We start from the raw sequence: 22,175 nt of genomic DNA, 5'->3' as shown, positions 1-22,175 counted from the left end.
GAAGCGCCGCGCCCCAGCCCCAGCCCCAGCCGCTCGGCCTCGGCAGCGGCCTGGAACCGGAGAGCGCAGAACCCAGCGGGACCGGGGAGACGCAGGCATCGCTCAGCGCTTGGGCGGGCCGGGCGCTCAGCCACCGGCACCGCGCCGCCTCCGCCCGCCGCGCACAGCGCAGCGCCGCCCCGCGCTCAGTCCAACAGCGGAGCTGAAACGCGCCGGCTTCTCGAGCAGCAAATCGCCGCGCAGACGCCGCCTCCGGCCCTGCGTGGGAGCCGCGAGCACATCGGCAGCCGCCACCTCTCGGAGCAACAACGCTCACCTGCTTCGCGCTGCCGGTGCGCGCTCCCACCTTCCCTTTCCCAGCACGGCTGAGTTAGCGATGCTGACAGCTGCCCGTTCTCCTGAGCCATAGAGGAGCCGCTGCCCCACAGGAAGAGGGCAGCACGGGGCAGGGACCCGTCCACACAAGCAAGCTCCGAACAGAGCAGGCAGGTTCTAGTTATTGTGGTGGGGAACAACATGTATGTGCTGGGATAACAAAGTTCGTATTAAACTGATTACGGATATTAAACCCACTTCTAACGACGCGGCCATCTGAGCGCCCCCAGCAGGCAGAGCAGACGATCCCACCCCTCACTCACAGAGCTGCTCCACGGTGAGGCGACGCATCGCGCTGCAGGGCAGCAGCGAATGGGGCTTCACCCCCAGCCTCACCCCATCTATCGCCCGGCACGGCCCCGAGCAGCGAGCCCTGAGCAGGGCCGAGCCCACAGCCAGTGCACTGCGGTCAGCAGATGGCAAACAAGTCTGGGCCAGAGCAGGGCTTCAGCTGGAGCCGCACAGCATCCCAAGGCCCGCGCCCAGCTCCGCACAGTGCTGGCACTCCAAAGTGCTCCCAGCTCTCCCCAGACGTTGACTTCAGCGCAAGCTTCCTGCATGCTTCTACCAACAGCCCAAAGCTGCTGCCTCATGCAGCGCCGCAGAAATAATTTGGTGCTGATGAACTTCGGTTCACTGCAGAGCCCCAGGGCCAGATCTGCCCATGCGGCCCTTGCCCTTGTAGGCTGCGCCCTAGGAGCCATCTGACACACGGTGATTTGTGATCAGTCGAAGGAAAAAACGGTGCTCCACCACCTCCAAAGCCTCCCAGGAGGATCCGTGATCCAGGAAACCCAGGAGAATCCCAACTGTGCGGGAAAAGGCCTCACGGCTTTCACCAGAGCCACAAGCAGGGAACGAAGACAGCGCTCCCATGCTCGAGGAACAAAGCTGAGGCAGCAACTGCCTCACAGACACGCAGCACCAGGAATTTGCTGCTCAGCAACTCGGATTCAAATGCAGGAGCGGGTCCCACTGCCAAACCACAGCGTAAACCCCCGGGAATTCAGCTTGAACCAGGACAGACTCATCTGCTGCAAATCTGATGAGATCATTTCCAAGTTCCCGTTTAACAGGTGCCAGCTCTTTCTGCACCTGCTGCGCACGGCCTGCACCACGCTGAGAACATCTGCTCAGCTCCCGGAGCGAAGCTGCAAAAAGGGGACGGGAAGAAGGAGCCGGGCTGGACATTCCACCCTGTGCCTGGAGCAAGACAGAAACAGACAGCAAGCAAGCTCAACTTTTTTAATAGGCAGGGGAACCCACAGTAATCCAGTGCCTTTATTTCCATATAAATTCAAAAAAAATCCTCTCCACAAAAAGGCAGTGAGAGCTCACTCGGGCCCTGAGGTGCACCGCTGGCCAAGCTGCAGGAGCACAGTACTTCTGTCTCTGAGAACAACACACCTGGAGACACAAAGGAGAAGCTCCACCTTCCCAGGGACAGCGTGAGCCTGCGGCCGGAGCGAATGCAGGGCACGGGACGCCCAGCAGCACTGGCCCAGGGCCAGCCCTCTGCAGGCTGGAGAAGCAGGGAACACAGCAAGACGAGGCCACAGAAAGGGGCTCTGACGCAGCCATGGCCCTCTGGCTGTCACTCACACACCTGCCTCATCCCCCAAAAATGACTCGGCTCCTTTGGGTCAAGGCCACCCAGGACTCGGCCTTTCCCCGCCGTCCAGGTGGAAGCACGTTCACAAGCCTATGGAAAAGGCATGCTGCTGTCCTCGCCCGAGGTCTCTGCACTCCTGCTGTCCCTCGCCGTCTCTGCAGCATGCTCAGCAGCCTCCAGCTTCTTTCTCTTCTTCAGGTGGTGCAGGTGGGCTTTGGATCGTGTGTGAGCTGGAGGAAGAGGCAAACAAGCTTTTAACTCTGGGGAACCTGGGGAAGGGAGCTCCTGGCCTGATTTGCTCTGCATCAAACAATCAGGGCGCAGCCTTCAAGCCTTCCCCTGAGGAGAAGAAGGTGGGAAAGGGAAAAGTCCCGGGTTTGTATGCAGAAAGCCCCCAGCTGTCAGGATGCAATGCCCCACAAGTTTGCTCTACCTGAGCTTCCACCTGCAGGAGGAAAGAAAGGCAAGTGTTAGCAAACACTGCAGAATGTGCATGAGGAGCAGTGCTCCATCAGCCCATGGAACGAGGCCAGGATCATTTGTAAGCTAGATGTGCCTGCACCACAGCACATCGCAGAGCAGGCAGGGACGGAGCCCAGAGCACAGTTCTGCTTTTGCACAACTCCAGGGCAAGGCCTGCAGCTACGAGAGCCCTGCAGGAGTCTGACGGGAGCAGAGGTGTGATCCCAAGGAAGCAAACTGCACTGACAAACCAGGGCAGCAAGAGCTGCACTTCTGTTTACTGCCAAGGGCAGCAAAGCCTCCCACGTCAGTGGTATTATCTACAAAGCAGGAGCTCTGTCTAACCAGACCAATGTAACAGCAGCAAGGCAGTTTCACTGTTGCCAAGAGATCAGAGTGGCAATTAAAGCAGCAAACTTTTCAAGCAGGGCCTTAATTAAACAATGGTATGTTCTTGCTGAATCAAGACCCTGAGGTGTTTTCCAGGCATCCTCTTCTGTCAAAGGATAAAATTGCAAAGCTGCTGCTTCATCGCAACACCGTGGGGTCACCCCCAGCTTGAAACAAAGTCACAGCCCTTACAATTTGTTGTAAGCAATGCCAAAGCTCAGAGCAGCTCAGGAAGCACTGATTTCAGCGGTGCCACACACTGTACAGTTAGAAGTTAAAAATCTCCTGGAGCCAGTGGGGTATCGGGGAGCAGACCCAGAACTATCTGCAACTTAAAGCAGGAGAGCAGACTGCAGGCTGACCCAGCCCCCACTACTGCCTTCACTTCCTTTTGAGCTCTCCCATTTTGCAGTTAAATAGCACCAAGTTTGGGGCAATCCTTCTCCTGCCATCTGGGATTGCAGCCACATCCAGCAGGATGCAGAGAACACACAGCTGGTCGTGGTTTGAAATGGTGCTCGCATCCACCTCAACCTGGGACGACGTCCCCAGAGGAGAAGCTGTTCCAACTGTTGTGTCTGCGGTTACCTTAAGGCGCTCCCACCCTGCCATACATCTTTACAACTTGCTGCACCTGGAAGGACAGCACACATTCTGCTGATTTTCAGAGTTCTCTGGCTCTGAAGCTTCTTCAAAGTACCTCCAAGCTCCAACACCTGAGACTGGCTGCAATGCCAGTTATACTTACAAACTGGTCTGGTGGAAACGGCCTCCCCACAGCGAGCCAACTCCCACCTCTGTTTCCAGCAGTTCCCTGGATCAGAGGTAATGAATGGCTCATTCAAATCTGATCACCAATGATCTGGGCACGGCTTATCTGTGTGTTATCTCTGCATATTCCGCATTTGGGCAGCACAAGGAGGTTTATCAGTTCCATTTCTGCAGTGCTTCTCAACTACTTTTTGTTTCTGGTTCTCAGCATGAGCCTCGCAGCACTGATAAATTCTGTTAACCTGATTCCAACAGAGCGCTTTTAAACTAAGTCCACTGAAAACAGAAAATCCTTTACTATCATCACTGCAGCTGGGAATACCTTTTTTTTTAACATACAAATAAGAAAAATTATAGCAAAACCATTACAGACATTAAGAACCTTTCTTCTCACGCAGCATTTCAGAAAATCTGAATCTGCTCTGCTTTTAGACCAGCTCAAGTGCTCACAAGGACGAGCTGGGGCCGAACGCAGGCATCCCACACAGAGCCCAGCGCCTGGCGTGACGGCAGCACAGCACAGCGCTCCCCAGGGGCCGGGGGCAGCCCGACAGATGGCTGCTGTGGCACAGCTCCCGCACCCCCCTCAGGCCTCGCAAATGGCTGCTTTCACGCAGGGCTGCAAACAATCCCTGAAAGCCCAGGATCGTGTGCTGAGGGTCACCTGGCCGCGCAGCGCCAGCCAAGGAGGCCGCCTCACGCTGCTCCCTGCGCGCAGCCCCGCTGTGCCGAGCCCCGCAGGCCCTACCTGCCCACTCCCTGTCCCCGATGATGACTCTGCTGCAGAGCTCGCACACACGATGGCTCCGTTTGTTCTCCTTCACATCACACTCCATCTTTACCGGCTCCACGGGCGGCTTGCGTCCCTGTCGAACACATGATGCCTCAAATGAGTTTCCATCCAGAAAATCTGCCACGGCTGTGTTCACTTCAGTAGGGTTTGGGCTGTGAATTTTCTGTACTCAGATATAATGTCAGGAGGACAGAAGATGCTCTTTTACTATGCAAGACCAGTGGAGTGCTGGGAGAAACTCTCAGCTTCAACACTGCTACTGCAAACAGAAACACGCATGGCTGATAAGGACACAGACAGCCCCAAATGCGGGAGAGACCGAGCGCCAAGTTATGGGGTCTGCAGTAACTGAGGAACAGGCTTCTCAAACACAGCTCACACCTCAGTGCTGCTTATCCCATACCTGGATGAAGCTCTCCACAATCTCCAGAGCAGGCTTCAGCACATCTTCCTCCCACCGCAGGAGATCAGACACCTCCAAGCCGTACACTGGGGGCACGTTGGGGCCAGGACCTACGAGGACACAGAGGTGAGTGCCAGCATCCCCCAGCCTGGTGCCCAGCACCCCTAGCAGTCAGCACGCAGGCTCTGTGGCTTTTATACCTCAAGAGAATCTGCTCTTTCATCAACCTGTCCTTCAGCACTCAGGAGCAAATAGCACCAGCCTTTCTGGAGCCAAAATTACCTGAGACCTCAGCTTGCGGGCAAACAGCAGTAACACCTCAGACTCAAGGCAAGCAACTTCATGATCGCCTGCCTTCAGGACAACATTAAAAGTCAGAGCACAGTAAGCAAACACTTCATTGCTACCATGGTCCACAGGAGGCCACAGAGAATGAAGAGCTAGATGGATGCATAAAGCCATCACACAAAGCTGTGCTTACAAGGAGGTGCACGCACAGAGCCTGGGTGATGAATCTTTTGGTGCAGGCTCTCGTTCAACTCTGCTGCTCAGAGCTGTCATTGCTGGTGTGGCTGCAGCAGTTCTCAGCTCACAAAAGCGGGCTGAACGGGAGCTGCTTTGTCAGTGCCTCCACCTGACAAGGCACTTACAAATCCACCACTCTGCCCTCGCAGACTCAGTATGAGGGTGGGGGGCACTGGCTGCAGCCCACTCAGGCAGCACAGCCACTGCCAGAGCACACCGCTCCCTTTGGTGGCAGTGCTGGCCCACAGTGGCTCGACTGCCAGCAGCCATCGGGCACACAGCCCTGCTCGGACAAAGCCACCAGAGGCTGCCGCGTGCCAGGCTCCAGCAGGTGCTGCTTTTTATTGCTATAACCACAAACAAGTTCTCGATAGGACTGATCTGAAGCACACCTGCCACCAGAAAGGTGAGCCACGTCCACCAAACACATGGCTCCATGAAAGCTCTTGCACTCTGTTCAAAGCCTATCTTTTGACTCGAGTTTCCTCCTGCCTTTTGTTGTTGTTGTTGTTGTTACTGTTTTGCCCCTACCGAGCACCTTTCAACAAGTGCCCGGCTCCCAGCTGCTGCTGCTGGCCCTGCTCCAAGGCTGGGCTGATATGTGGAAGCCCTGCTGGCTCCCTGCCACCACAGCAAGCAGGGCCTGGTGTAGCCAATGGGCTCTGGTCCCTAATCCAGCGGGCATCTGTCAGCTGGGCTCCTTGCCTCATACAGGGGATGCGTGCGAGGGCCTGCTGGGCATCCCCTCAAGATCCTGGGGGCTGCAGGGATGCTGCAGCCTGCTTTCATCCATGGCTGCTGGCACAGGGCCAAGCACTTGGCTGCATCGCTCCTGAGAGGGGAAGATCTTCCCTTGACAGGCAACCAGTGTGCACAGCAGAAGCAGTGAGAAGCTGTCTCTCTGAGTGTCTGGACAGACAGCTGAGGGCAAGATGAACATAGGCAGCATCAAAGCAGGGGAGAAGAGACACGAGAGCAGGGGTGGTGAGGCAGCACAGGAACAGAGGACTCACGTTTCAGGAAGCGGTTTCGGACCCATTTGTTCTGCCTCCGAGCATATCTCTTGCTCACCTGTTTCAGGGCCTGGATCCCTTTGAAACAGAGGATGTAAAAATACTGTGTCAGCACAACTCTACAAACTGAGCTTGAAGCAGAATGAGAAGAGCCTGTTGGCTCCAACAGGGGGGAAGTCATGCAGGACAAAAGTTCCCTTTGGATAGTACCATGCTTGCTTAACAGAAATGTTTCTGCTATCAGTTTGGAGGTCTCCAAGCCAGCAGGGAGAAGCAGTCAGCACAGCAAATCCCCTGTCAGAATACAGGGGCAGTGTCAGCACAGAAGGGCTGGACAAAGTATCCCAAATGCCCTCAAATAAGTACTGGGGGAAAGGGCCCCAAACCGGTGCCCCAGAAGCTTCCAGCAAGTAGGACAATCTTTTCATGGGCTGTCCTGCTCTCCTAATCCCTAACCTGAATATTTCTCTGTTCAAATAGAACTCAAGATTTCTTGTTCCATCCACAGTGAACCTACAGGATCATCTGTCACTGTACAACCTCAGTGTTCAGTACCAGACTTACTGTATCCCTCTGTAATCTTCTCTTTAACAGACACAACAAAGCACTTCAGTACCAGCCCTGTTTAATCATTTCTGTGGTTTCCTCGGTGTCCATCTCCTTTGAACTGAACTCTCACTGTCTGACTGCCTAGTACCTCTGCTGTGCTGAGGAGCAGAGCAGCCCCCTAACAGCACCACATTTCTGAGCTCTATTTCATTTCTTCTTTCTGGCCTTGTTCTCCACAACATGCAGAGCCCAGCTGGGATTCTATCACCCACATCACTGGTGCATCAGTTTCAGATCCCAGGTCACTATCTGCCCGATACATCTTACAAGAGGATCTGAGGGAAAGGAGGGAGGAATTATCTGGATGTGCTCAGAGATGCTCTGGAATGCCGAGTCCCTGTCCTTCTGGTCTAGCTGAAGTGAAAACTGCACGGAGAAGGGTACAACCCAGCTCCAGCAAGACCTGTCCCAGGTCTGAGCTTGGTTCAGACCAAGCTCTGTCACCTGGAGCTGCGCGGGGCGGAGGGACGTAGGGTACACAGGGTGCTCCTCCCACCTTTTTGCAGTAGCAGGGCACTGGTCTCAGGTGAGCAGTTCCCCTCACTGACAAGGTACTCATGAAACTCCTTGAAACCAATGGACTGGAAGATGCCGTGCTGATAATCCTGCCTGGAGAGGAAGACAATAGCCAAGAGTCAGGGCCATCTCTTTCAGAACAGTGGGTGACCCCAACCTTCCCTGTGACAGTTGGGCTTCTGTGTCTCAACCTGTAGAGAGGGACACCCCAGGTGACACAAGACTGTGGCATCAGGGGACAAGCTAGACACAGGAACACACAGCAATGCCTGCAGTGAGGGAGCTGGCTTCTCACCCACCGATTTTCGGTCACCTTTTCTTGATTGTAGCGCTGGTGGAAGTCCCGCAGCTCTTCCAGCAGCCCTGCAGCCAGCATATCATCCACCCGCTGGTCCAGCCGTCGGTCCAGAGCTGGGAGGAGGAGGGCAGGAGTTGCTCAGCTGCTCAAGTCATGCACCTGGAGACCCACAGCTGGACCTTCTGCACTCCCAGCCTCCTGATCCATACGAAGAAGGCAGAGCCCAGCAGGCGAGGAGAATGAGTCCTCTGTCATGCCTGCTGATGCCAAAGGAATTGCTGCCTTCTCCAGTGAAGAGGCTGGGGCAGGAATAGGGAGTCAGCCTTCACCCCTCATCACATTGTGCAGTCAGTCAGGAGCTGCGCAAAGCCCACTCTCACCTGCCTGGTCTGCATGAAGCCACAAGATACAAGAGTGTGGGTATTTTAGGGGCCCCCCTAAGGGTCCCCCACCTTCCTCCTGCTGCTGCTGCTGCAAGATTTCACTGTGGGGGATCCCCGTCTCTTCAAACACTTGGAGGCTCCTGTAAACAAAGACAGACAGAGCTCAGAGGCTGGGTAAGGATGAGCTTTTCCATTTCCCCAGCAGCCCTGGGGGCTCCAGCAAAGGGAACCGCAGACATTCACTGCGATCCAACCCTCTCATGTGGGGGAAGGGCAGGCTTCAGCTCCCTCCGTGCCCAGCATCCCAACCACACCCGAGTCCTAGGGGTGCAGAGCAGAGTACAGTGGTGGCACCCCAGAACACAGCCACCCACTCCTGCCTGGCACCGGCACAATCACTGCAGGGGACAGGCTTCTGGCTCCAGCCCTGCCCTTTCCAGCCAGGCAGGGATGCAGGTAAGGGGCCTGCACTGTCAAAGCTGGAGGAGACTGTGAGACATCAACACCAGGGAGCCAGAGGAAGCCGCACAGTGTGTCCTTCCCTCTGTCCCCCCCTCCCCCCCCCCCACACACACACCGTGTGAATGGGGTGGGCGGTGTTCTGCTCCCCCCAGGGCAGGGCAAGGCTGGGACGGGCCTGAAAAAGCAGCAGGCCTGGTCTTGCTGCGGTGCCGTTCCCACAGAGCTCAGGTATGTTACTCAGCCAGCCCAGCAACTTGCTCTTTAAATAGCTCTAGATAAACCCTGCTACTGGGGCAGGGTAATGGGAGCAGCCCCATCGCACACAAGCCAGCAGGGCTGCACAGCCATGGGTCTCAGCAGCACAGATTCCAGTTTCCCAGCACCGGTGCTCCAACATTCCTAGAAGGCTCGCAGTACCCGTTTGAGATGGGATCCTGCCATGCTCCCGGGCACACAATTCCTCTGGGACAGGGTGAGGGGCTGAGCACACTGAGCTTACCTGGCCACTTTGCGCTTGTCGTTGGGGTGCAGCTTGGCTGCCATCTCTGGGTCTACCTGGCTCAGGCGGCGATGGAGATCAACAGCATCCAGCTGCTCCAGCTCCACTTTCCTGTCAGTGACTGTCCCAGACACCAGGCTGGACTTCTCCTGCGAGGTGCAAGGCAGCCCTAAGCCAAAACAGTCACCTGCATGCAGGCCAGCATGAGCGAGATGACCTACGGCCCCAGGGGGCCTTTGGTTTTCCGTGCCCCACTCTAGCAAGGAAGTACCATGCCAAGCTGTGCGAAGCCTGCCCTGAACACAGGGCTCACTGCTCCCCAGAGGGATTCGAAGCCCCACCACAATACCTTGGTGTTGACAAGGACCTTCCAGAGCAAAGACTCAATGTAGTAGTTGGTTCCTCCCACCACAATCGGGATCTTGTCTCGAGCAAAGATATCTTCAATGTGCTACAATCAAGGAGCACAAGCACAGACACATGGCAGGGAGAAAGGGCTGCAAGGAGATCTCCCCCCTTCCTGCGCCACACAGCCCGTGAGGCTGCAGAGCAGTGTTACAGCTCTCTGGTCTCTTCCAGCCCTCTTCTACCTGTGCCAGCCACTGCTGAGATTCAGGGACACCCAGAAGGGGCAACACCTGGCTCAGCACTGTTGCTGTGCAGCAGGCTTCCTGCCCTGCCAGCCCTGAGGAGGGGCTGCCCTCACTGTTAGCGGGGATAAAGTAGATCCAAGCCCCTCTTGCCAGCGGTATCCCCTGAAAACAGGAGTTTGTTGCTATGCAAGGAACACAGGACTGACGTGAGCACTGATCTCTCTTGCAGGCCTATCTGTGGAGGAGGGAAGTCCCTGTCTGCTCGGCCAGGCAGGCTGCAGCACAAAAGGATATCAGAGCCACAGCTTTGTCTCTGAAATCCACCACTGTGTAGTTGGACACGAGAGGATCCACAAAGCTGATCATGTGGTGTCTGCACAGGCGCTGCTCCTGAGGAGAAACCTTGTTTGTGATGATGTCCAAGCCCTTGTACACCTGAGGAAGAGAAGACTGCGTTGCCCACCTCAGCATGCACACCCTATGGAGCCCCACCAACCTCTGCTTCTCCCTCCAGGCACAACAGTTCTCTGTCCTTGCTGACCCCTTCAGACTGGGCAGGTCTACCAAGACGTGTTCTGCCCAGGAAAGGCAGCAGGAATCTGCTCCTGCAAGGGGCCAAATTGCTTCTGTTGGCATTTGCTCCTGCCCACAGAGGAGATGAACCATGAGTCCAACTGCTTGCAATTGCTTTCCTGTTCTGACCCTGGAGTTACTGATGAAAAGCCTGATGGAGTAATCAGAGCACGGTCAGTGTAACTGGCACAGCCCAGCTCCAAGGTTCAGCACTTCAAAATGAGCATGATCATCTCCAAGCTGCAGCTACACGCTCAGGTGTGCCTCTTGACAAGCACCATCCCCCAGCACAGTACAAAATCTTGTTTGGGGACGAGGACCACTTCTTCCTACAGCACACACATCTCTCTCTGTATGCAGCATGCAATGTCATGGAGCCTCCTGAACATACTGATGGTTGCAGCTCATGCGCACCTTCAAAGCCTGCTTTCTGCTCCTCCCAGGCCAGTCAGCCAAGCAGAGAAGAAAATCAGGAGGTCAGTGCCCCTGGAAGAAGGGAGCATCACATCCTCCTTGCAGAGCCCCTAGAAGCCCCCCAGCAGCTTCAGCATTGCCTTGTGTGGGGCTGCAGACTGGCTGTCACTGAGTCACAGTCAAAGATGTTATTCCTCTCTCCTTCCCTGCTCCCGGCCCCCTCACATGCCAGGCAGCAGTGACCTACATCAGGAAACAGCCGAACAAAACAAACCTGGCAAGAAACAAACAAACAAGCCTGCTGAGAGCTCTGAAATGGAAGGAGTGGAGCTGGCATGGAGCAGTGACTGCACGCTGCTGGTCTGCACCGCCCACCAGGAACTGCTGGTGAGAGCCAAGAGCAGCGTCTCGCTGCTTCCAGGCACGTGTTTCATTTTGAGGCTGGGATATTCAGCCTGGGAGAATACTCCTGGGAGATGCTGGCCTCAGCTGAGTAGTTAAAAGCAGAGCAGAAAGGAAAGCCACCCAAACCAACCTTTGGGAGCATTCTTGGTAAAGATCCAAAGTAACCTGTGATCCCTGCAGCGCTGCAGCCCAAACCCCCTGCCCTGGGCACAGCCAACAGCCGCCCTGCAGAACTGAGCAGAGTGGGGACCCACAGCCAGCATGCTGAGGGCAGCTGCCAGCAGGCACGTGGGGCAGTGGGCACATAAAGCCCTTCTGTCCTGAGTGTGCAGCTCTGTGCCAAGCCAAGGACTGTGCACGCCCTGTGCCAGGCAGAAGCCAAGGCTCTGAGCTGTGCTGAGGGCTCAGGGAAGGTACATGCAGCTCAGCATCTCTCAGCTCAGACTGGCTTTCTACCATGTTGGTAGAAGGGACTGGATATGGAAGCAGTCATTTCCTCCTCTATCTACCAGAAACCACCCCAGCCAGAGGCCAGGCTTCCAGAAACAAACGTCCCCTTAATCCCCCTGAAAAGCAGCCAAGCCTCCAGCTGCAGCACGGCCTTCTCCTGCCACCATGCAGGTCCCAGACAGAAGGACAAGGTGACACAGAGGTGACCCGTGGGCAGGAGGCACAGCGCAGCAGCCAAGGACGAGCTGAGGTTACTGGAGCAGGGAAGCCTGATCCTGCACTCAGCAGTCATGCGAGCTGTGGCAGCTGAACCTGCAGACTCTCCCTTCCTGTCTTGCCTAACCCTTCTGGCTGCTTTGAAGGCAAGTGCCAGGCTCTGCCCCTCAAGAAAGGCTGGCCTGGGGGCAGGAAGCAGGGGGAGAGGCAGGGCAACCAAGTGCTCTTTCTGTCTGCCTTCTGGGTGCAGGAGATCAGCAGACAGGAGGAGCAGCCAGCAGGGCAGCTCTGTGCCAGTGTGACCGGTGGTGGGCTGCAGCCTACTGATCGCCTGCCCTGCTGCTTTGACTCAGTGCCTTCCAGCCCCGACAAGGGCCTGCACCCCCCGCAGCTTCTACATGTCTGCCAATGTCCCAGCCAACACGCAGCCCTAACAGGGCTTCCAGCACCCACGCAGGCAGGGCCAGGACTTACACTTTACACTGAATTCCCCCCAAGGTTCTGCTGGGGATTAAACACTGAGCTCCTTCCTGAATATCTGGAAACAAGAGGAGGAATGTGGTGTCAGTGTGTGGGCTGGGAGGGAACAAAGGCAGCCTTTACACACACGCAGCCAGCACAGAGGTTTCCACCAGCTGGCTGTCGGCACAGCCACGGACCCGAGATGTCCTCCCGACACTAATTTCTATTTTCAGCAGGCAGCTCAGATAAGCCTTTGTTGCTTTCCAAGGCCCCAAAACAGATTAGCAGCAGCCTGGAGCAGCAGGCCTCTGAGACACTGCACACAAGCTGAGGACTAAAGGTGCTTAGCCCTGACCACAGCCTCCCGTCTCTTGCTGAGAGCCAGCAAATCAGTCCCAGGGCTCGAAGCGCTTGGTCGGAAACTTGGCACCAACTCTGGATGGGAAAACTGATGCAGGAGGCACAAAGCAGCCCTGAGCCCCCAGCCCCTCATCCGCCATGGAGGGGGCAAGGCAGCGTCCTGTGCATGGTCGTGGCGGCTGTGCAGCCCGGGACCCCACACAGCAGACCATCCCTAGCTGGGAAGGGCTCACAGAGTACTGGAGATCTCCAGCAGCGAGGGGTGGAGGGAAGAACCGAAGGCAAACCAGGGTGAAAGGGAAGAAAAATTCACCCCCCTTCTATACACTGCCACAAGAAAGCTGTCAGCAGAGCTTTGGCCAAAGCTCTTAAGACGTCCTGACCAGACACACTAACTGACAAACGCACCCAGCGTGCCACAACAGCCTCCAGAGGACTTCCTCAACTGCTCAGAGGTACGACATCCAGGAGGGACACTGGGACCAGGGAGGATGGGGGGGCCTCCAGCACACTGGCACCAGGATTGCCGTCTTCTCACTGCTTTGCTGGGAACAAAGCAGGACTGCCTTTACCCTGCTGGGCTTCTCCGGGGAAACTATATGCTTCTGAAGGAAGCACATCCCTTTCTGGGATGTAAATAGCAAGAATAGCAAGAATAGAACGAATAGCAAGAGAAAGGACCAAAAAAAAATAATAAAGAGACTCATCAGATTAACCAGAGCTCCAGAGCTGCCTTGCAGGCACCAGCTAAGTCTGTAACTTGATCACAGCAACCCACGGCCACAACAAAGGCGCCCTGGGGAGAGGCCTGTGTACCGGAACAGGTGGGCTTGGGCTCCCAGCCCCTCCCCGAGCCTGGCTGCAGCTCCAACAGCTGCCCAAAAGACACTGCCAGCGTTGTCAGACCGCTGCAGCGCTCAGATGGGCGCAGCCATGAACGGGGAGCAGGGCTCTGGGTGATGTGGCCGCTGGCAGCTGTCACTTGAGAATGAGCAGTGGGGTTTTTAAAGCCCCGCAACTCTTCCACAAGTCTACTGGTGTCAGCGCTGTGTAGCAGAGGGATACACAGCACAGAAACCTATTCCACAGGAACAAAGCCGGTGTGAAAGCAGACCCAGTTGGCTGCCGCGGCCGCCTAAGCGGGGCACGGGGGTTAGTGGAACGAGGTGGGGGAAGGGCAACGCGCTGCGTGCGCTGTGCCTGCAGGCGGCCGCCCCACGAGGCCACACTGAATGCAGGCACAGCGCAACGGCACCCGGGCTGCTCAGCTCTCTCGTTCCACAGTCACGCTAGAATGAGATTAAAAGGAAAGGAGGACAAGAGCCACTCAAGCTGAGATGCCATTGGATGCCTGCAGCCAGAATCCTCCAAGTGACTGCATTCCCACAGTGGGATGTGAAACAACCAGAGCACAAAATGCATGCTTCAAAGCATCCACCAGCACAAAACAAGACTGAGCAGCACACCAGTCAGCTCCAGAACCGTGCAGAGCTCTGCGTGCAGCAACAGCCTCACATTCCAGGATCACACCAGTCAACATCCGTTTCCATTACGAAAACCCAACATATGCTATGCTGGTGCTCACTGCAAGGCCTGCAAAAATCAGTATTTCAAGGTGCACAAATGGACCTAAATAATAACTCTAGAGCTTTTCTGGATCAGGATGGTTAGCGTGGTGAGAGACACCTGACACAGATACTGCAGCAGCACATGCCTTGAAAGCCTCACAGCCACCAGCTAAAAGCTGCCTGGTGCAGACAGATATCCCAAGAAAACCAGCACAGTCCCATCACAGGTGTGCGGAGCTCCAGGGGGTACCTGGGGACCACTGGGAGCACCGAGAGCCCCAGGTGCACAGACACAGGTCCAGGAGCGAAGGCCATGACGTGGGACAGCGTGGGGCAACGCAGGCCCTGCACAAAGGTCTCTCTGGGATTCCGTGCTTTTAAACTCCAGACTCTGTCCCCATGAGTTTAAGGAAAACACTTAAAATAAAATTAAAGCCGTCTGATCACTCGTTTTAAATGACGGACGGAGTGCTCACAAACTCAGCCCTGCAAGAGAACCACTGAGCCCAGCGTCAGCAGCCCCGAGCAGGAAACAGAAGGTGGGCATGAAAAGAGCAGCACGAACGGCAAAGACTGCCGTGCTGGGGTTAAACACCTCTTTAGGGAGCGTAACCAACACGCTGAACGGGCTGCGGGTCTAGTGGGGGGCCTCTCGCAGGCCCCAGGCCCGCCTCAGACAACCGCGGACGGATCCCGGGCTCCCCGGCAGCGCGGCCTACTGCGGCCTACTGCGGCCTACCGCGGCGCCGCACGCCTTCCGCGCAGGACGCGCCCTCCCCGCCCCCGCTGCGCTGCCCGCCCCCCCCGGCCCGGCCCCCTCGCAGCCTCCCCGGTCCCACGCCGCCCGTACCTGCATGGAGTCGGCGCTGACGATCTCTCCGCCCAGGCGCAGCCCCAGCTGCACAGCCAGCGCCGACTTCCCGGTGCCGGTGGCGCCCAGGATCACCACGAGCGGCCGCGGAGGCGAGGCCCGGCCCAGGCACAACGCCGCCGCCATGACCCGGCCCGGCCCGGCGGCTGCCATGGAAACGGGCGGGCGGGGCGGGGCGGGGGCGGGCCGGGCCGGGGACGCCCGCGGAAGGACCGGGAGGGCGGCCCCGGGCTCTTGCACCGCCCCGGGCCGCGGTCCCGGCCGTACCCCGTCGTGTCCCGGGCTCCCGGCCGCAGCCCGCCCGCGTCCCAGCGCTGATCCCGGCCGCGCTCCGGGTCCCGGTCCCGGTTCCCTTGCCGGCCCCTTTTGATCTTCCGCGGGCCAGCTGGAGCTGAATTGTGCCCCAAAGCGCCCGGCGGGGAAAGAAGGGGGGGCAAGACGGGGTGGGAAGGATGCCGTTACCGTGGCAACGGGGCAGAAGAGCCGAGGCAGTTGCCATGGCAACAGAGAGGAGCCCGTTGCCGTGGCAACCGCGGCGGCCTCCTCCCAAAGGCAGAGGCAGACTCGTCACCGTGGCAACACGGGAGATGGGGAGCCGAGGCTGTCGCCGTGGCAACAGAGAAGAGCTGGGGATGGGGGGGGGTTGTTGCCATGGTGACGGCGGGGGGGGGTTGGTTATCCCGGCGGCGCTGCTCCCCTGCGACACGGATCCTTCCAGCAACGGGAGCGGGGTGCTGCGGGTGGGGGCTCAAAACATCTGCGGTTGGAGGTGCGAGATGGCAGCGGGCACAGCTGACACTCCTGAAATGCAGAGCGAGCAGTTGGGGACAGGAGGGCTGCGTGGTCATGTTGTGCACTTAGCAGCGCCGTTTTCATGTCTCATACCATGCCAGCGAAAGGGGAGACATCTGCTTTAGGAACTGGGAGTGTTTGGGTAGGTACTTACTTATGGACAAGGGTTTTAAGCAGGGGAACTGAAAGGTGCGTGCAAAACTGCCACTGCTCCTCCACTGCTGATGGTCAGCTCAGGCCACAGGAGCCGTGAAAAAGAAGTGAAGTCTGTAACGTCCCACATCCTTTAGCATGAGAGGAAAAAGTCCGCCTTTCCACAAACCTCGTTGAAATGGCCGGCCTGCACACAACAAAACCGCCGGGCCGGGGACATGCAGGCTTTGTTTCCTGCTTGCCGGCGAGGTGTCAGATTTAGGTCACCCTGCCCCATGTTTAAGCTGTGGTTCCTGCGAGCTGCCCCTAATGCAGCTCTGAAGCGCTCTGACACAGCGCAACACAGCGTGCAGAAAGTGTGAAATATTGCAGGGAGCAGGGATGTGTGAGACCCTGCACAGGAGCACTGCTGCTTCAGCCTGGCTGCCTGGGGTGAGCACTGCTCTGCTCGGCAGCGACAGGACTCTGCATCCCTCCCACTCGGAGTGAGATTTCTGCTGGCACTATGAATGAAACCCAAAAGCACTGAGTTCAGGGAAGGGGGGGGAGAGTACATGTATATGTATAATTTAATCCACGTGGCAGATACGGCTGCCCAAAGTTCCCCTTGAAGCAGGCAGATTGCATTCTCCCCCACCCAGCTATAGGGTTACTGGCAGCCCCCATGGAAGGCAGCAAGCCACAGAATGCCCTGAGCCCATTAACGGAGTGTTTGGTTACACCAAGGCCCCTCGGAGCCCTGCACAGACTCTGTCCCCTGTGCCAATAAACCCACTTAAAGGGAGGAAAAATAATCCAGGTGATTCATCAGCTGTACCCACTCACATTTCAATTGCTGGGACAAAGAACACAGCCCTGGTGCAGGGTGCATTCACTCCTGCTTGGGCCCTGAGCACCCCAGACAGCCCAAAACAGCAGCCAGGCTGCTGGCCCCTCCACCTCCCCTTTGCAGAGCATTGAAGTGCGATGAATGGAAACCCACAATGAACGGAAACCCACAGCCACCCACATGGAAAACGCCAACCCAGGCCGTCTTTGCAACTTATTTATTTATGAAGTGTGAGGTAATGAAGAAAGTGCTAAATCCAACCACAGCGTTAACTAATGGTTCTCAGCAGGTCAGCAGAGCCATCCCTGCCAGCACCTCAGGGTGTTCCTCCAGCCCGAATCCTGCACCGCCTGAAGCATTGCTGGGGGCTTCAGGCAGCTGTGGGCAAAGGGGTGGCGGCAGGGTTGGGGGGGAAAACGAGGAGAACCCGTGACTGCAAACGGGTGGGTTGGAGAGCTGCGAGGTGGGAACCAGCCTCTGCCAGGACTCGGCTCAAGGTTCCAGCAGGAATCAGCTCCTTCCTGATCTCCCTAAAGTGCAGCAGGATGGAGCCTTCCAACAGCAGAAGCTCCCCACCCCCTCCAAAAAGAAAAAAAAAAAAAAAAAGTTTTTTTTATATAAAAAAGCAAACTCTTTACCAATACTTCTCAAAAAGTGGTACAAAAATACAGTATAAAAACACAGCCTCCAGTATAAGACTCGCAGTTACAGCAGCAGTTCCTAGAACACAAAGTCCAACACAAACTACTGCATGAAGTGGTAAGAAAGTGAGGGACAGCCTCACCGAGCCAAGGGAGCAGGGGATGGCCTGCAGGGCACCGCTCAGGTCAGGGTCACACGTCCCCATCGCCGTCCCTGCTGGAACCCATCCCAACATGAGCCACACAGCGCGCCCCACTGCAGCAGTCGATGGGGGCGTCCTGGGATGGACGCGTGCGGCAGCTCCTGCAGTGCTGGTGGTGGATAACAGCTGCAGGACAAGCAGCACGGCGAGACGCAGCGAGCCCCTGGGCTGAAGTCACCGAGCAGCGTGGAGCCACCGCCCCCGGCAGCAAGGGTTCAACAACCAAAGATCAAAAATGTGCAAATCGAGAGGGAACCGTGGGGCTGCGGGGCCAGGGGGCAGGCAGGTCCATGCTAGAGCCCCTTGAGCTGCGCAATCTGTCTGAGCAGCTGCATCTGCCGCAGCCGCAGCTGCCGCTTCTCGGCTGCCATCCTCCGCTCGGCGCTGATGAGCGACTGCAGGTACTCGGAGGATTTGCTCAGGATCACCACCTTGGGTGTCTTGGGGCAGCTGGCCAGCCCAGGCACCTGGTCCCGCAGCGCCAGGAAGCGTGAGCGCAGGTCATTGCGCCGCTTGCGCTCCAGGTAGTTGTGGTTTTTCCTCTTGGCCACATCTTCGCTGTCAGAGCCGGGGGCAGCTTTTGGCAGAGCGGGGTCAGGCAGCGCGTGGGAGGGGGCGGGGGGTTCCGCAGCGCTCAGCAGCTCCTCCTCGTCCTGATGCAGGGATTTGGGCTGGGCACAGGTGTCTGGCGGTGAACGGGCAGCGTAGTTGTGCTGCTGCTGATGGATGGAGATGTGGAAGCGCTTCATGCAGGGGTCCAGGGGGTCAGCACGCAGGGTGATGGTGACCGGCTTCCGCAGGCTGAGCGATTGCCTCTTCTCCACTGTCACCACATCGATCTCTTCGCCCTCTGTTCACAACAGACATGGAAAAAACAATCCCCGTTATCTGAGAGCCCCTCAGCCCGTGTGTCTCCCTGCAGCCCTGGCCATTCCCCGCTGCCGTACCCCGAAGTTTCTCATGCTCTGCAAAGCCACCCCATGACCTCCACAAGGTATCTGTGTGATTTTAAATGCTCTTTCAACACTACCAGGCAGATTTCCCTCTACAGACACGTGTCCAGACCCCCCAAAACCGGGCCGGGCCTTCACTGTTGCCCTAGGAGTAACACATGTCCTGGGCAAAGCAGCAACAGGCAATGCCCCAGCCCACCCGCCTGGGGAAGGGAGGGGAAGAGCTGAACCCGGAGACCAGGGAGAGGCTTCGACTCCAAAGATTGTCCCTGCTCCGACACATTCACGGTCCATTGGAATTGTAAATGAGGGACATGGGGGCAAAGCCGCCCTTTGTTCCCCCGACCCATTCCACACTCTCGTGGTGACTTGTTACTTTTCACAAGTGACAAACCCCATTGAGAGCCCGGCCCGACGCCCATCCCCCCATTCAGCCCAGGCTGCGGGGACAGAGGTGACAGTCCTTCTGAATCCCTGAGGGCAGTGGGGGAGGGAGAGACAGCACTGCAAGATCCAAATAATTCAAAGCCGCTAAACCACTGTGTGCCCGGTGCCACCGCAGCTGACCCCACAAAGCTCAGCGGGGCGAAGGCTGGGGACAGTGAGGTGGTCCCACTTCGCACGCGCTGCTGTTGCTCTCGCCTTAGCAGAGCAATGCCACCTTTTCCATCTCTCTGGCTCTGAAGCCAGGTCCTGAGGTGCTCGGTGCGGCATCATCGGCCCCCAGGGCACAGCCTCGGCTCGGCCCTTCGCCAGCCTCCCCCGGTAGCCGAGCTGCGGGCCGGAATGCGACATTCACCACTGTCACAACGCGGCCGATCTCAACCACGTGCGTACACAACTCCCGCCGCCGTCCATTAATGAAAGCCGGACCGTAGGGCCCGCCCCCGGGGGCCTCTCATTGGCCACCTGGCGGAGCAGCACCACCTCGCTCGGTTCCCGTTGGCCCGCGGCGCTGCCCATCCGCTCGGCCACTCTCATTGTTTGCAATCTGTTGCTTTTTGTTCGCGCCCACGTGGCGCGACAGAACCCGACCCGGGACCCCCGGCCGCCCCAGCCCCGCGGATCCGGGTTAAGCCTCTTACGCCCGCGACCTGCTTACCGCGCCCGGGCTGCTAATGGCATTAAGCGCCCGGCCCTCGCCGTGACTCACCGGCCGGCAGATTTATTAACGGGGTCACGGCCCCGCGTCAGCACTTCCCGGCGGCCGTGAGCCCGGGAATGGGAACTGGTGTGGGGCGGGGGGGCTGCGAAGCCCCGAAAACCCGCGACCCGGGGAGGAGCTGTGCCCGGCGGGGGTCAGCGCGGGCGGACGGGAGCTGCCCCGAGGGGTGGGCACAGCCCCCGCAGCGCTGCGTCCGCTGGCGTCGGTGATGTTCCGCCCGCTCCGGGCCCCCCCCCGGAGATGCTCCGCCTTTTGTCCCGAGGATGCGAGGCAGCGCTCGAGGTTCCGAGCCAGCAGCAGTGCTGAAAAGCTTGGGAAAAAGGCACGAGCGTCCCCGGCCCCATCCTCACAGGGGACAGAGCCGTCCCCAGGAGGCAGCGTCGCGTCCCCTTTGTTGGCGCTGGGCCGCCCCAAAGGCTCTGCTCCGCACTCGGTGCCCCCGCACCGGACGCGCCCTTACCGGAATCGCTTTGGCCCTCCGACCCCGAGGACGGGGGCACTTTGCTCTCGGCCAGGGGACACAGGAACACGGCGGCGGGGTCCACGCAGTCACTCACAGAGCTGCCGAACCCCAGATCGGGGCCGAAGGACGGTTTGTGCGGCGCTGCCCGCGGAGTTCCCGTGGAAAGTTTCTCCGTCATCGCCTTCTCCAGCCGTTCCCGGGCCGAGAAGCCGCTCCACATGCAGTCCCGCAGAATGAAGGCACTCAGGTTGCCGAAGAGCTGCCCAGTGCCGATAAGATACTCGGGTTCGTCGGGCAGACAGCAGCGCGGGGGGCATCCCCGCTCCTCCGCCGCCGAGCAGCCCGGCCGCTCCCCGAGGGGCGAGAGAGGTGGTGTGGGGACGAGCTCGAACTTCTTCCAGATGTCCTCGCTGGGAGCCGTGGAGCGGTGAAAATCCTCCCCCGCGTCGTGGTCGTAGAAGTAGTGTTGGTACGCATCCCGCTCCATGGCTGCATGGGGGGCCCACAGCCTGGGGGCGGCGGGGCCGGGAGCAGCCGCCTCCTCCGCGCCCCCACCGCGCCCCCCGCGCCCACCTCGCCCGGCGCTGCGGGTGGCGGCGGCGGCTCGGAACGGAGACGCGGGCGCATTGTTCCCCCCTCTCTTATAGCCTATGTGAGACCGCCGGCCCGCCCCGCTCCCAATCGACGCCTCCATATTTGCATAAGGGGAGTGGCCTGTCCTGTCGCCCCGCCCCCCTCCTCCTCCACGGGGGGGCTCAGCGCTGGGGATGCTGCTGCCGTGCCTCAGTTTCCCCCCGTGAGGGGCGCGGAGTCGGCCCGTGGCGGCCCCGGGGCGCTGCAGCCGGCGGAGCTCCCACTGCCGCCGTGTGCCGGGCGGAGAAAAGCTTCATTTGATTGTCAAATTCTTCCCATTAACGCGGATTTGCACATTCCCAACTAAATCGCCTGCGCGGAGCGAGCGTGAGAATGGGGAAACCGAGAGCATCGGCCTCAGCACCCCAGAGCATCCATTTCTCTGCGTCCCAGTGCACCTCAGCCGCATGGAAACTTTGCGGTTTGAGGAGCCCCATCCACAAGCACGGAGGAGCTGGGACCTCTGCAAGGCGGATTTTGACTGAGGACACCCAGGCCCCGCTGGCAGCATGCAGCTGTGCATGGGAAAAGTTGGCTTATGGAGATGTGAGCTTCACCATCCGGCTGCACACGAGGAATGAAGTGTGCACAGACAGGGCACAGATGCTGCCTGGGGACGTCCGAGGGGGCAACAGCGCCGGGGCCAGCAGAGCCCTACCTGTACAGTTAGTTCCTATCCTTGGCACTTTGCATTTCACTGCTGCCAAGTTCTTTCTAAGAAGGGTAATAAACGTTGTGGAAATGCTGCCAGGCTCTGCTCGAGCTCTAACGACCGTTACAAAGTCCACCTGGGATGTGCAGCTCCAATCAGCAGCGCTGGGAGCCGGGGGGCTGAGTCCCTGAGCCCCCGCCCAGGATGAGCAGCCCGTCCAGGATGCATCCATCCCCAGCCCCGTCCCTGTTCCATCCCCGTTCCATTCCATCCCACCCCCACCCCGCCGCACGGCCCCGGGCTCCGGCTGCTCTCAGCCGCGGGCTCCGCACGCCACCTGCCGGGCGCGGAGCTGGCGGGGCAGAGATGCTCCTCTCCGTGCCGAGTTTCAACTGCGGCCCCGAACGCGCGGTGCCCCGCGGTCAGCGGGAGGGTCGGTGCCCCCTGAGCGCCCCGTTCCCACCCGCAGGACCGTCTCTGCCGCAGGCTGAGCCGATGCGGGGCTCTCGGCCGCGGCTCCTTGCCTTCCCCGAGGCCTCTGGACCTCTCCAGCTTTTCCCAAGGTGCGGCAAGAGTTTGTCCCGTTCTCAAGGAGCTCCGGATGTTTTGAGGGTATGAGAGGACCGCCGAAAGGGGCTGGAGCAGCCGCGCAGCCCTTTAATCTCAGT

The 22,175-nt window shown here is 58.6% G+C and overlaps 2 protein-coding genes across 4 annotated transcripts; both read right to left on the bottom strand.

The window, feature by feature from the left end:
• Positions 1–1,606: 1,606 nt before the first annotated feature.
• Positions 1,607–15,185, bottom strand: TRIT1 (tRNA isopentenyltransferase 1). Of its 3 annotated transcripts, none has more exons than XM_052698828.1 (11): positions 15,003–15,185; positions 9,999–10,139; positions 9,461–9,559; positions 9,112–9,260; positions 8,142–8,290; positions 7,769–7,880; positions 7,450–7,562; positions 6,345–6,422; positions 4,807–4,916; positions 4,359–4,476; positions 1,607–2,217 (listed from the first exon to the last, which is right to left on the bottom strand). In XM_052698828.1, the coding sequence occupies exons 1-11, from the start codon at positions 15,174–15,176 to the stop codon at positions 2,078–2,080; spliced, it is 1,383 nt and encodes a 460-aa protein (XP_052554788.1). In that variant the 5' UTR covers positions 15,177–15,185; the 3' UTR covers positions 1,607–2,077. The 3 variants fall into 3 exon arrangements, with proteins under 3 accessions (XP_052554788.1, XP_052554789.1, XP_052554790.1); XM_052698829.1 differs by having other exon boundaries at positions 8,148–8,290; XM_052698830.1 differs by lacking the exons at positions 9,461–9,559; positions 9,999–10,139.
• Positions 15,186–17,000: 1,815 nt separating this feature from the next.
• MYCL (MYCL proto-oncogene, bHLH transcription factor) lies at positions 17,001–20,846 on the bottom strand. The gene is made up of 2 exons (XM_052698833.1): positions 20,220–20,846; positions 17,001–18,491 (listed from the first exon to the last, which is right to left on the bottom strand). Exons 1-2 carry the CDS (start codon positions 20,707–20,709, stop codon positions 17,935–17,937), a joined length of 1,047 nt encoding a protein of 348 aa, XP_052554793.1. The 5' UTR covers positions 20,710–20,846; the 3' UTR covers positions 17,001–17,934.
• Between the last annotated feature and the right edge of the window lie 1,329 nt (positions 20,847–22,175).

Source organism: Tympanuchus pallidicinctus, unplaced genomic scaffold, assembly GCF_026119805.1.
Source record: "Tympanuchus pallidicinctus isolate F22 unplaced genomic scaffold, pur_lepc_1.0 scaffold33, whole genome shotgun sequence".
Classification (NCBI taxonomy): domain Eukaryota; kingdom Metazoa; phylum Chordata; class Aves; order Galliformes; family Phasianidae; genus Tympanuchus; species Tympanuchus pallidicinctus.
Note: the sequence above shows the minus strand (reverse complement) of the source record. Positions and strands in the feature narration are given on the sequence as shown.

Coding starts and splice junctions, on each gene's coding strand:
- TRIT1 (XM_052698828.1), bottom strand. CDS start 15,176: ATGGCAGCCGCCGGGCCGGGCCGGGTCATGGCGGCGGCGTTGTGCCTG. Junction 10,140..15,002: donor TCAGCGCCGACTCCATGCAG/GTACGGGCGGCG, acceptor TCTCTTCCTCAG/GTGTACAAGGGCTTGGACAT. Junction 7,563..7,768: donor GAAAAGGTGACCGAAAATCG/GTGGGTGAGAAG, acceptor CTTCCTCTCCAG/GCAGGATTATCAGCACGGCA.
- MYCL (XM_052698833.1), bottom strand. CDS start 20,709: ATGGAGCGGGATGCGTACCAACACTACTTCTACGACCACGACGCGGGG. Junction 18,492..20,219: donor GGAGGGCCAAAGCGATTCCG/GTAAGGGCGCGT, acceptor TGTTGTGAACAG/AGGGCGAAGAGATCGATGTG.